Genomic DNA, 13878 nt, shown 5'->3' with positions numbered 1-13878 from the left:
ATTATCATGGCTTTTCAGCATTTGCCATATTCCCCCTTTAATCTATATACAGACAGAAAATATTTACTTATGGTGTTTCCACTATAAAGACTGCTATCTTAGGGACAAATGCTGATGAACTATTTCAGCAGTTCCTCCTTCTTCAAAGACTTGTATGTCAACATAGAGCTCCATGTTTCATAGGACATACTCGAGCTCGCTCCATGTACCCTGGAGCTTTAGCACAAGGGAATGCCCTTTTTTTTCTTTTTTTTTTCTTTCTTTTTTTTTTTTTTTTTTTTTTTTTGTATTTTTCTGTAGTTAGAAACGGGGAGGCAGTCAGACAGACTCCCACATGCACCCGACCGGGATCCACCCAGCATGCCTACCATGGGCGGATGCTCTGCCCATCTGGGGTGTTGCTCTGTTGCAACCACAGCCATTCTAGTGCCTGAGGCAGAGGCCACAGGGCCATCCTTAGTGCCTGGGCCAGCTTTGCTCCGGTTGAGCCTTGGCTGTGGGAGGGGAAGAGAGAGACAGAGAGGAAGGAGAGGGGAGGGGTGGAGAGGCAAATGGGCGCTTCTTCTGTGTGCTCTGGCCGGGAATCGAACCCGGGACTCCTGCACACCAGGCCGACGCTCTACCACTGAGCCAACCGGCCAGGGCCTAGGAATGCCCTTGTTGATCAAGCTACCCAAAAGAAAATTATTTGGAGCAACCATGACAGATCGAGCAATTCAGTCTCATACTATTCATCACCAGAACACTGTAGCCCGGTGTAAACAGTTTCAACTTTCTCAGGAAGCAGCACGGCAGATTGGGAAATCCTGTCTAAGGGGTCCTATACTACAATCTGCCCCTTCATTTGGAGTTAACCCTCAAGGACCCCTACCAGGACAACTTTGGCAAATGGAGGTTACTCATATACCTTCATTTGGCAAACAGTCCTATGTCCACGTTACAGTGGATACATATTCTGGCTTTATAGTAACCTCTGTCAGAACAGGAAAGGCTGCTAAACATGTTATAAAGCTTATTGTCTGTATGCATTGTTCTATTATTGGATTTCCTAAACTGGTTAAACTGAAAATGCTCCTGCATATGGAGCAAAAGCATTTACTGTATTTTGTCATTCTGACAATCTTTAAAGTTAAGGTATTATTAAAGTGTACACAGCAAATATTTTAAGGTCAATTTAAAAAAATTTAAAAGGGGTGAGTCATATCCTGGAACTCCTATGGGTCTACCATATCATGGTTTTTACTTAAAAAATTTTTAAATTTCTTTTGAATGCTGATGAACAAGAGACGCCTAATCTTTTTCTCCTGCAAACTACTACCTTCTTTATTTGATCCAGCTAATAACACTGTTTTGTCTTTTTCCAAATAGCTCCACATATGTGGAAAAGATTTATATAGGTGGATGTGGATCCTCAAACCCCTCAGCGAGATCTTCTGAGCATGGCTTTTAAGATACCTAGAGGCAGAAAAAGCCCAATAAAGATCAGGGGAACTACCAGCTTTTAGGATACGCCCTTAAAGGCTACAATGCCCCAAAGGGGTCTCATAGGATGCCATCTGGATCCTGCTTCAATAGTGGAAAGGAAGGTCATTGAGCTAAAGCCTGCCAGGCTTACATGCCTCTTCTGTGAGGAAACAGGGACACTGGAAGGTAGGCTTCTCCCTCGCTCCTCTAAGGGAGGGTTCAGTCTCTTCCAGCCCTGCTCCAGCCACCTATGACCTAACCTTGCCCAGAATGTTGGGGTTTGCCAGTGAAGGCTGAAGGTACCCAGGGCCATCGGCCCCATCTATGACACTGTGGACGAGCCTAGGGTATTTCTTCCAAGAAGCAGGTAAACTGATCTCATTTGCACAAGGGCCACTTAACTATGTTTTGCCTGAATAGTCAGGTTTTTTATTCTTCCCTCAAAGATCTCTGTTGTGGGTGTTGATAGTCCTATTTTCTGCTGCTTTGTTTAATATATAGTGTTTCCTTTATTCCTCCTACCTCAATGCCCCACTCATATTTCAGGCTGGAACCTACTCCTAATTTAGAGCTTTCTTTCCCCCTTTTGCCAACTTCTATTATGAATATACCTTTGCCAACCAGCTTATGTATCCCAAGGTTCTCTTTACCAAGCCATAGCCGCAGAGCTCCAGGGAAAAGCAACCTTGTCTCATCTCTCCAGGCAGAGGAGAACAGAAACTCCATCTCCACACATGCTGTAGATGGCTTTTCCAGTCTACCTGAATCATTACCAGCTAGAAGCAGTGGTCATTGGGACTTGTACGTGAGCTGCAAAGTATAGAATTGTGACAACAATTCCAGTGCCATGCGGACTTTTCCTGGAGGTGGACTTTTCCTGGACTCCTGCTCCTTGTGACAGCTCCTAACAGACTGAACTGGGGTTGGGTTGCATTTTTCAAGGAGTTAGCATGGTGTTGGGGCCAACTTGGACGTGGTGAACATGTTAAGGACATTACTCTTTTATGATTCTTGCTTTATTGGCCAAGAGTTTGCTTAAAGGCTTTAATCACTGTAAAAAAAAAAAATAGAAGACTAGATAAAGAATATGTGGCACATATATACCATGGTATACTATTCAGCCATAAGAAATGATGACATCGGATCACTTTCAACAAAATGGTGGGATCTTGATAACATTATACGGAGTGAAATAAGTAAATCAGAAAAAAACAAGAACTGCGGGATTCCATACCTTAGTGGGACATAAAAACGAGACTAAGAGACATGGACAAGAGTGTGGTGGTTACGGGGGGCAGGGGGACAGAAGGAAGGAGAGGGGGAGGGGGAGGGGAAGGGGCACAAAGAAAACTAGATAGAAGGTGACGGAGGACAATCTGACTTTGGGTGATGGGTATGCAACCGAATTGAATGACAAGATAACCTGGACATGTTTTCTTTGAATATATGTGCCCTGAATTATTGATGTCACCCCATTAAAATAAGAATTTATTTATATATATAAAAAAAGATCATCACTGAGCTGTCAGTTTGGAGGTGATGACACTCAAGAACTCTTTCTTTCAGGGCTGCATTAGCCATGTGATGTTGTGTGTTTGCCCTCTTCCTGTTGCGTGTTGACAATGCACTATAAGGAGAAAAATATAAAAACTGAATTAGAAGAAAGGTACAGAATTGACTCAAGACTTGTTTTCTGGCATAGACGCTGGATGAGGAGTAGCTGCTGTGTGGCAGCAAACTCTCTCGTTTGTTACTTCTCCAGCCCAGCTTTCTGGTTTGGAAACATTATTCAGTAATGTTGTTAGTTCAGGAAATCAAGCATAACTAAATATTCATTTTATTTTTTTTTATTTTTATTTTTTTCATTTTTCTGAAGCTGGAAACAGGGAGAGACAGTCAGACAGACTCCCGCATGCGCCCGACCGGGATCCACCCGGCACGCCCACCAGGGGGCGACGCTCTGCCCACCAGGGGGCGATGCTCTGCCCATCCTGGGCGTCGCCATATTGCGACCAGAGCCACTCTAGCGCCTGGGGCAGAGGCCACAGAGCCATCCCCAGCGCCCGGGCCATCTTTGCTCCAATGGAGCCTCGGCTGCGGGAGGGGAAGAGAGAGACAGAGAGGAAAGCGCGGCGGAGGGGTGGAGAAGCAAATGGGCGCTTCTCCTGTGTGCCCTGGCCGGGAATTGAACCCGGGTCCTCCGCACGCTAGGCCGACGCTCTACCGCTGAGCCAACCGGCCAGGGCTAAATATTCATTTTAAAAAATACCTTAAACTCTGGATATTTAAAAATGTGAATCGTTGCCCATTTGCACATAGTCTTCTGCAGCCTCTTGGCAGTGTGGTGGGACACTCAGGCCTCTCTCCTTGTTCTTCCTTCAACTTTTACATGAGATTTTATAGGGAAAGTTTGAATAATTTAGCTTATAAATGGGGAATCTTACTTCAAATTTCTTGTGCTAACAAATAATAATTTAATAAAAGCTGAGAAGTATACGGCAGATTTCTTCTTTCACAAATATTGATGATAAAAGGACAGTTTTCCTTTCAGTATTTGGGACTACATATTCGAAACTGGGTTTATGCCTATAATTGTGATGCATATGAAGTAGAGAGAAACTGAGGCTGTGAAATAGGTAGATTATTTAGCTCCTCCCAGACTCCCACTGAGTAGGGCCCCTAAACTTTTAACTATAAAATGCAGTTTGTAGGTACTGACCTAAGAAACTCATTGACTAAATAGGCCTTGCTGTATAGCATTTTTGAAATAAATGAGCAGTTGGGAGTTAGAGATGAAAATGCATTTCTAATTAGAAAATTTCAGTCAAAGTCTAGTAACATGATTTTTCAGGGTATCCCTGAAATTATGTCACATTCATGGTTGATTATTCTGCTGTGTACAAAGACATCCCTGATGTTCAGAAACCCATTCTAGTCTCCCCATTTATTTCTCTAACAAATATTTATTGAGCCCTATCAACTGAGCAGTGTGGTTTGGTGGAAAGTGTACCAGACTTGGACTGAGAAGACCTGGGTGTGAAGGTTATTTCTACCAGTTATTAAGTATGAGATATTGAGTGAAAAATTGAATCTGTTTGAGTCTCGCTCTCCACATCTATAGTATAAGTAGTGTAAAGTCCAAATTAAAAATGCATGTCTGAGCACAGTGCCTGGCATTTAGGAGATGCCCTGTAGATGTTACCTGCCTTCTTCTCATTATCAAAAACATGGTGAGTCAGAAATGAGCACTTATAGAATGCCTATGTGCTTTATATATAAGGTGAGTATTTGTGCTCATACCACACATGAGTAAACAAAATCACAGGGCCTCTGAAAGGTTAGGCAACTCAGGAGGCAGGGTTTGAACTCAGGTTTGCTTGGCTCTTTCACTGTGCTTTTTACATTCTGACACTCTGTTTGTTGTCTCACACCTATATTCACATAGCTTATGGTCTGGTGTGTTTCTATTTGGGAGTGTGTAAGGCACAGTTGGCAGTTGCCATGTAATGGGATTGAGAGTAGGGAGAAAACTCTTCTCTGCCATCCTCAGGAACGTGGTGAGCATGAGAGCGCATCTTTCTCCTTCCATCTTGCACTATGGTGGAGATGTGGCTCCCTTCACTGCCTGCCTTGGAAATTATCAGGGCTGATCCCATCATGCCCTCCAACCCTGTTTGCATTAGTCACCACTGGACCCCTGAATCTCATTCATGTTTGATTCTGACCTTTCTTCTCTAAACCTCTTCCATTTCTCCCTGCCTCCTAGGATTCCTCCACTGTGCCCTCTGAATCTAGAAGTCATTAGCAAACTCCCTAGAGCCTCAAGTGTTCTGAGATATTCCCTTCCCTTGCTTGTCTGGGTTTTCTCTTGCGGATTCTGATTTCTCTCCCCTTCTCCTGTGGGCCTGGAGGAGGGTGGTGGCCTCTTTGCTCATCTTTGCTGCTTCTTGATCATTCTGCCTTCTTTCCATGTCACCAGAATATCACCCACTACACCTTCTGTGACTTTCACCTACTAAGCCCCAGGTCACCTCCACCAATCCTTGTAGAGTAAGCTTCTGGCTTGCTGTCACTAACTTTCACTGTTTCAATTTTTAATGATGTCAATACCATGTAGATGACCCTTTCCATACCCTGACCTTTCATTCCTCTGACCTACAACTTTCTCTTCCACTCCATGTATACCACTTCTATCATAGACATACTCTTGACCTTGGACCTTGTCATTATAAATAGCTGTGTAATCATAACCCACACAGTCAATGCCAAAGGTCCCACTATCTGATCATTTTTTTAGGTCATCTCCTCTGCTGCCCTAATTACATCAATCTTTCAACCTCACCTGGATGTACAATTTGTTGTTCCTAACATATTTTCTTTGTTCTCTCTATCCTTTAGTCCTGCTCACACATCCTCAACTACTTTTTCTTTCTTACACTATTACCCTCCCTAGCAAAATCTCAACCATGGTTAAAACAAACTTTCTGCCTTATATCTGTGCAGATGACTGCAGTGGATGGCATTGGAGAAAAACGCACAGCCATGAATTCTACTTTTACCTTAAATTCTGGTCTGTGACTTCAGGTGGATCCCAATCTCCTTTCCCAATCCACTCAGACTCTCATTCTGCAAGATGTTTACCTTATTCTTGCTCAAACTTCAGCATCTTATCCTCCGTGCTCGTTCTCAGCAGGTGACCTTGTTCCCATTTCACTGAACACTGAAGTGAACATCCATGACCACCTACCTTTTTGCTGCATATCTCCCAGCATCAGTGTCTGTGTGCTCTGCTCTAATTTCTTCTTGGGTGGCCTGCTGGCAACATTTGAATAGTCTGGTTACTTCCCTGAAATTATTGTACTTGCAGAAAGTACACTGTCTTGTTTTTCCTTCTGCCTCACTGCTCTTTTTTCTCAGCCTTCTTAGTTACTTCTTCCCAAACAGTAAAGGCTGAAGGGCTTCAAGGTGAATGCAGTCTTCAGACCTCTTCTCTCTCTGCACTTACTCTCTAGGTCAGTGGTTCTCAAACTTTTTGAAGTTGGGCACATTTAAAATCCTACAAATAATTGTAGATGCACTATATACAAATTTCTGAGAAATATGTTATAATAATTAAGTCAAATATTAAAGAAAAAATATAAAGTCCAAGAGTGTTTTTATGGTAATTAAATGAAATAAATATGACAAAATTAAATTTATTCTGACATTAAAAAACATTTTTATGTTACATTTTTGAGTTATGCTTTTTAGAATTTGTAAAAAAGAGGGGTTAAAAAATACAAAACTGAGAAAAAATTATCTTTTTATATATATGGGTACATTTTTAGTAAGATTTAGTAAATTCGGCAGGTCCCGGCACAAGTGTGTTAAGTTTTTTCATTCTTGTGTTTATGAGAAACATGAGCCTGATGTGTCCTAGTGATTTCTTCAGTGTTTGGGCATATATTTGAAAGGCAAACTCTCATTTCCTCATCAATACATTGAAGAATTCCTCTCTTTTTACTCTTAATTGTGTTGAATACAGAAAACCCCCACCATACATAGCATCTTAACTTTACACCAAACAAAGGATAGAAGAAACTTGCCTCTGTTCTTTCCAAGAACATGGGGGTAGTGTAAACAATCCAGCACCACAGCTTAACAGCCTTTTGCAACCTAATCAGGTAAGTGAGGTGGGGGGTTGGGCAGACTGTCAGCTACAGCCAATTCTCCACACCTCTGTCCCCCAAAAATCTAACCTCCAAAAACCCTGTTGGTTTTTTGGTCCTCAACAGCCACATATTTCTCTGGAATACTATAGGGTGCACCTGGAAATCTTCTAGGGTGCACCAGTGCACCCTGGCACACACTTTGAGAACCACTGCTGTAGGTGTTCTCCTGCTGGAAACATTAGCTTCTCTGGGACACAGGTGGGATCGCAGACATTTTTCTGACCATCCTTCACCTAGCAGAGGCCTCCACAAAGAGCAGGTCCCAGTGCATGTTTGATTGAACCAACAGTTGAATGATTTTACCTTGGGAGTGAGTGCTAAGAGCTATAGAAATAAGGCAGAGGTGGAGCTGCTGTCTGGAGACTTTTCTTCTTGGAATGGTTTCTGATTGTCTTCTGTCCTTTGTCTTTTCCTTAGGAAACCAATAAGAAGACAGTCCATGCAAAATACTGTAGCAGATTTGTCCATGCTCCATGGAAGGATGGGAGCTTGGTGCATGTCTGCATTACCAAGGAGAAGTGCATGTGGTACAGTGAGAGAGTCCACGCAGTCCTGGCCCAGATCCAGAGGAGGTTGGTATATTTACAGGCGGATGAAAGGTCTACCAGGCGTCCACAAACTACAACCCACGGGCCACATGCAGCCCCCTGAGGCCATTTATCCACCCCACCCCACCCCACCCCCCTGCTGCACTTGCACCTCTTTCATTGGTGGTCAGTGAGAAGAGCACTGTATGTGGCGGCCCTCCAATGGTCTGAGGGACAGTGAACTGGCCCCCTGTGTAAAAAGTTTGGAGACCCCTGGTTCTTGAAATTCAAATTGTCTTGACCTCTTTGTAAAAGCTTAACCAAGAGAAATGGCCAGTAAACATGTCAAGTCAAGGTTGCCATCTGATGATTTGCTGGTGGCCTTGTTGTTAATAACAAAAGGGTGATGTTTTGATTCAGAGTCTTTCTTTTTTTATTTTTATTTTTTGCAAATGAGAGAGAGAGAGAAAGACAGGAAGGGAGAGAGATGAAAAGCATCAACATGTAGTTGTGTCACTCTAGTTGTTCATTATGTGCTTCTCATATGTGCCTTGACAGGGAGGTTCAAGACAAGCCAGTGACCCCTTGCTCAAGCGAGTGACCCCTTGTTTAAGCCAGCAACCTTGGGCTTCAAACCAGTGACCTTTGGGCTCAAGCCAGCAACTATGAGGTCATGTCAATGATCCTTTGCTCAAGCTAGTGATCCTATGCTCAAGCTGGTGAGCCTACACTCAAGCCAGATGAGCCCATGGTTTGGGTGACCTTGAGGTTTTAAACCTGGACCTCAGCATAACATGTCTACTATCCACTGTGCCACCAACAGTGAGGCCAGAGTTTTTTTTTTATTGAATTTTATTGGGGTGACACTAGTTAACTTAATTATACAGGTTTCAGGTGCCCAATTCTGCAACACATCTCTACACTTACTGTGTGTTCACCGCCCTCTTATTCAAGTCTTCATCCATCACCATTTATCGCCCTTGTACCCTTCTCCATCACCACTCCCAGCTATCACCACACTGCTGTCTGTGTCTATGAGATTTTTCTTTGTTTGTTTTTATGTTCTTTTTTCTCAATTCCTCACCCCCCTTACCCAGTATCCCCTGAATAGCTGTCAACCTGCTCTCTATGTATGAGTCTGTTTCTATTTTGCTTGTTAGTTCATTTTATTCATTAGATTCCACATATGAGTAAAATCATATGGTATTTGTCTTTTTCTCACTGGCTTACTTCACTTAGTGTAATGATATTAGGTCCATCCATGCTGTTGCAAAAGGTAAGATTTCCTTCTTTTTTATGCCCAAGTAGTGTTCCTTGTGTAAATGTACCATTGCTTTTTAATTCACTCATCTACAGATGGGCACCTGGGTTGTTTCCAGATTTTGGCTATTGTAAATAATGCTGCATTGAACATGGGGTTGCATATATATTATTTTGAATTCATGTTTCAGGCTTCTTAGGATATATTCCTAGAAGTGGGATCACTGGGTCAAATGGCAGTTCCATTTTTAATTTTTTTAAAGAACTCCATAGTGTTTTTCATAGTGGCTACACTAGTCTGCATTCACACCAACAGTGAACAAGGGTCCTCTTTTTTCCACATCTTGGCCAGCATTTGTTGTTTGTTGATTTATTGATGATAGCCATTCTAACAGGTGTGAGATGATATCTCATCATAGTTTTAATTTGCATTTCTTTGATGATTAGTGTCATTGAGCATCTTTTCATATGTCTATTGGCCATCTGTATTTCCTCTTTAGAAAAGTATCTATTCAGGTCCTTTGTCCATTTTTTAATTGGATTGTTTGTCTTTTTGATGTTGAGTTTTATAAGTTCTTTTTTTTTTCTTGTTTTTTTCTGATTTACTTATTTCACTCCGTATAATGTTATCAAGATCCCACCATTTTGTTGTAAATGATCCGATGTCATCATTTCTTATGGCTGAATAGTATACCATGGTGTATATATGCCACATCTTCTTTATCCAGTCTTCTATTATTTTTTTTATATATTTTTTTAAATTTTTTTTTATTTTTATTTATCATTTTTAGAGAGGAGAGAGAGGGAGAGAGACAGAGAAGGAGAGAGAGGAGAGAAGGGGGAAGGAGCTGGAAGCATCACTCCCATATGTGCCTTGACCAGGCAAGCCCAGGGTTTCGAACCGGCGACCTCAGCATTTCCAGGTCGACACTTTATCCACTGCGCCACCACAGGTCAGGCCATTATTTTTTTTTTTTTACAGTGATTAAAGCCTTTAAGCAAACTCTTGGCCAATACAGCAAGAATCCATAAAAGAGTAGTGTCCTTAATATGTTCACCAAGTTATAAGTTCTTTATATATTTTGGATATTAATTCCTTTTCAGATGTGTTGACAAATATTTTCTTTCATTCAGTGGGTTGGGTTTTCATTTTTTTGATAGTTTCCTTGGCCATGCAAAAAAATTTTTGTTTGGTGAAGTCCCATTTATTTATTTATTTTCTCTCATTTCCTTGGCTTAGGAGGTATAGCTGGAAAAAAAAAAAAAAAACACTATGAGGAATGTCAAAGATTTCACTGCCTATGTTATCTTCTAGGATCTTTATAGTTTTGTGTCTAATATTTAAGTCTTTAATCCATTTTTTTATTACAGAGACCAAGAGAGAGTCAGAGAGAGGGATAGATAGGGACAGACAGACAGGAACAGAGAGAGATGAGAAGCATCAATCATTAGTTTTTCGTTGTGACACCTTAGTTGTTCATTGATTGCTTTCTCATATGTGCCTTGACCGCAGGTTTCAGCAGACCGAGTAACCCCTTGCTCGAGCCAGTGACCTTGGGTTGAAGCTGGTGAGCTTTTGCTCAAACCAGGTGAGCCCGCACTCAAGCTGGCAACCTCGGGGTCTCGAACCTGGGTCCTCGGCATCCCAGTTTGACACTCTATCCACTGTGCCATCGCCTGGTCAGGCTCCATTTTAAGTTTATTCTTGTGTATGGTACAAGAAGATGGTCTAGTTTTATTTTATTTTTTCATTATCTGTCAATTTTCCCAACACTATTTATTGATTAGACTATCTTTACCCCATTGTATAAACTTGCCTCTTTTTTTTTTTTTTGTATTTTTCTGAAGCTGGAAACGGGGAGAGACAGTCAGACAGACTCCCGCATGCGCCCGGCCAGGATCCACCTGGCACGCCCACCAGGGGCGACGCTCTGCCCACCAGGGAGCGATGCTCTGCCCCTCCGGGGCGTCGCTATGCCATGACCAGAGCCACTCTAGCGCTTGGGGCAGAGGCCAAGGAGCCATCCCCAGCGCCCAGGCCATCTTTGCTCCAATGGAGCCTTAGCTGCGGGAGGGGAAGAGAGAGACAGAGAGGAAGGAAGGGGGGGGGGATGGAGAAGCAGATGGGCGCTTCTCCTATGTGCCCTGGCCGGGAATCGAACCCGGGTCCCCCGCACGCCAGGCCGACACTCTACCGCTGAGCCAACCGGCCAGGGCCAAACTTGCCTCTTTTATCAAATATTAATTGACCATATAGGTGTGGGTTGATTTCTGGGCTCTCTATTCTGTCCCATTGATTTATATATATTGTTTTTATGACAATACTGTGCTGTTTTGGTTATTATGGCCTTGTAGTATAGTCTGATATCAAGTAGCATGATTCCTCCAACTTTGTTCTTTCTCAAGATTGCTGTGGGTGGCTATTCGGGGTCTTTTGTGGTTATTTGTTCTAGTTCCATGAAATACAACAATGATATCTTGATAGAAATTGCATTGACTCTACAGATTACTTTGGATAGTATAGGCATTTTAATGGTTTCTTTCTATCCATGAACACAGTATATACTTCCACTTGTTTGTATCTTCTTCAATTTCTTTATTCAGTATCTTAGAACTTTCTGAGTACAGATCTTTAACATCCTTAGTTATATTTACTCCTAGGTATTTTATTCCTTTTGAAGCAATTGTGAGTGGTATTCTTTTCTTGGTCCTTTCTAATAGATTATTGTGGTATAAAAATGCAATGGTTTTCTGGATATTTATTTGGTATCCTGCTACTTTACTGAATTATTTATTAGTTCTAGCGTTTTTTTGGTGGGATTTTTAGAGTATCATGTCATCTGTAATTGACTGTTTTACTTCTTTGTTCTTTTTTTCTGTTGGATTTGGGTAAATTATTTATTTATTTATTTATTTATTTAATTTTAATTTATTGTGTTAACATGGATTCAAGTGTCCCACTCAATCCAACACCCTCACCTCCAACCACATACCCCCAATTATATCCCCTTTGTCCCCCTCCCCCTAACTTCCTCCCCACTTTCCTCTGGGATTTGCTGTCCTGTTATCTGTATATATGTGTTATGTATATATAATTTTACTAATCCCTTTACCTTCTCTGATCCTGTCCCCTCATCCCCCTTCCCTCTGACAGCTGTCCCTCTGCTCCTTGTGACTCTGTCTCTGCCTCTACTCCATTCCTCAGTTCACCTTGTTCATTAGATTCTATATATAAGTGAGATCATATGATATTTGTCTTTCTCTACTTGGCTTATTTCACTTAGCATAATAATCTCCAGGTCCATTCATGCCATCGCAAAAAGTAAAATTTCCTTTTCTTTTTATGGTCAAGTAGTATTCCATTGTGTATATGTACCACAGCTTTTTAATCCACTGGCCCACTAATGGACACTTGGGCTGTTTCTAGATCTTGGCTATTGTAAACAATGCTGCAATAAACGTGGGGATGCATATCTTCTTTTGAATCAGTGATGTGGTATACTTAGGATATATTCCTAAAAGTGGGATAGCTGGGTCAAAAGGCAGTTCCATTTTTAATTTTGAGGAATCTTTATATTGTTTTCCACAGTGGCTGCATCAGTCTGCATTTCCACCAGCAGTGCAGGAGGGTTCCCTTTTCTCTACATCCTTGCCAGCACTTATTGTGTGTTGATTTGTTAATGAGCACTATTCTGACTGGTGTGAGGTGATATCTCATTGTGGTTTTAATTTGCATTTCTCTGATGACTAGTGACATTGAACATTTTTTCATCTGCCTATTGGCCATCTGTATGTCCTCTTTGGAGAAGTGTCTATTCATTTCTTTTGCCCATTTTTTGATTGGATTGTTTATCATCCTGGTGTTGAGTTTTAGAAGTTCTTTATAAATTTTGGTTATTAACCCCTTATCAGATGTATTGAAGAATATGTTCTTTCATTATGTGGGTTGTCTTTTTAATTTATTAATGGTGACTTTTGCTGTTTAAAAGCTTTTTAGTTTGATACAGTCCCATTTGTTTATTTTGTCCTTTATTTCCCATGTCCATGGACACATACCAGCAAAAATATTGCTACAAGTGATATTGGAGAGTTTCCTGCCTATGTTTTCTTCCAAGATGTTTATGGTTTTGCAACTTACATTTAAATCTTTTATCCATTTTGAGCTTATTTTTGTGAATGGTGTAAGTTAGTGGTCTAGTTTCATTTTTTTTTACATGTACCTGTCCAATTTTCTCAACACTATATATTAAAGAGACTGTCTTTATGTTCTTACCTGCTTCGTCAAATATCAACTGACCATAAAGGTGTGCATTTATTTCTGGGTTCTCTGTTCTGTTTCAGTGATATGTATGCCTGTTCTTATGCCAGTACCAAGCTGTTTTGATTACAATGGCCTTGTAGTATAACTTAATATCAGGAAGTGTGATACCTCCTACTTTATTCTTAATTTCCAAGATTGCTGAGGTTAGTTGGGTTCTTTTTTGGTCCCATATAAATTTTTGGAATATTTGTTCTATATCTTTGAAGTATGCCATTGGTAATTTTAATAGGAATTGCATTGAATTTATAGATTGCTTTGGGTAGGATAGACATTTTCATGATGTTTATTCTTCCTATCCATGAATACAGTATTGCTTCCACTTGTTTGTATTTTCCTTGATTTCTTTTTACAATGTCTTATAATTTTCTGAGTACATGTGTTTTACTTCCTTGGTTAAATGTATTCCTAGGTATTTTGTTGTTGTTGCAATAGTCAAGGGAATTGTTTCCTTAATTCCTCTTTCTGACAGTTTATTATTGGTATAAAAAATGTCATTGATTTCTGAATATTAATTTTATATCCTGCCACCTTGCCGAATTCATTTATCAAGTCTAGTAGTTTTCTGACTGAGACTTTAGGGTTTTTTCTGTCCGGT

The 13878-nt window shown here is 41.0% G+C and overlaps 1 protein-coding gene across 1 annotated transcript in view; it reads left to right on the top strand.

The window, feature by feature from the left end:
• VWA3B (von Willebrand factor A domain containing 3B) overlaps positions 1–13878 on the top strand; it is a 225207-nt gene that overhangs the window by 88067 nt on the left and 123262 nt on the right. Inside the window, 1 exon segment of the mRNA XM_066377626.1 lies at positions 7593–7747. Coding sequence (XP_066233723.1) covers positions 7593–7747 — 155 coding nt within the window.

This window comes from Saccopteryx leptura, chromosome 3, assembly GCF_036850995.1.
Source record: "Saccopteryx leptura isolate mSacLep1 chromosome 3, mSacLep1_pri_phased_curated, whole genome shotgun sequence".
Lineage (NCBI taxonomy): Eukaryota > Metazoa > Chordata > Mammalia > Chiroptera > Emballonuridae > Saccopteryx > Saccopteryx leptura.
The sequence above is the reverse complement of the archived record's forward strand: the minus strand, read 5'-3'. Positions and strand labels throughout refer to the sequence as shown.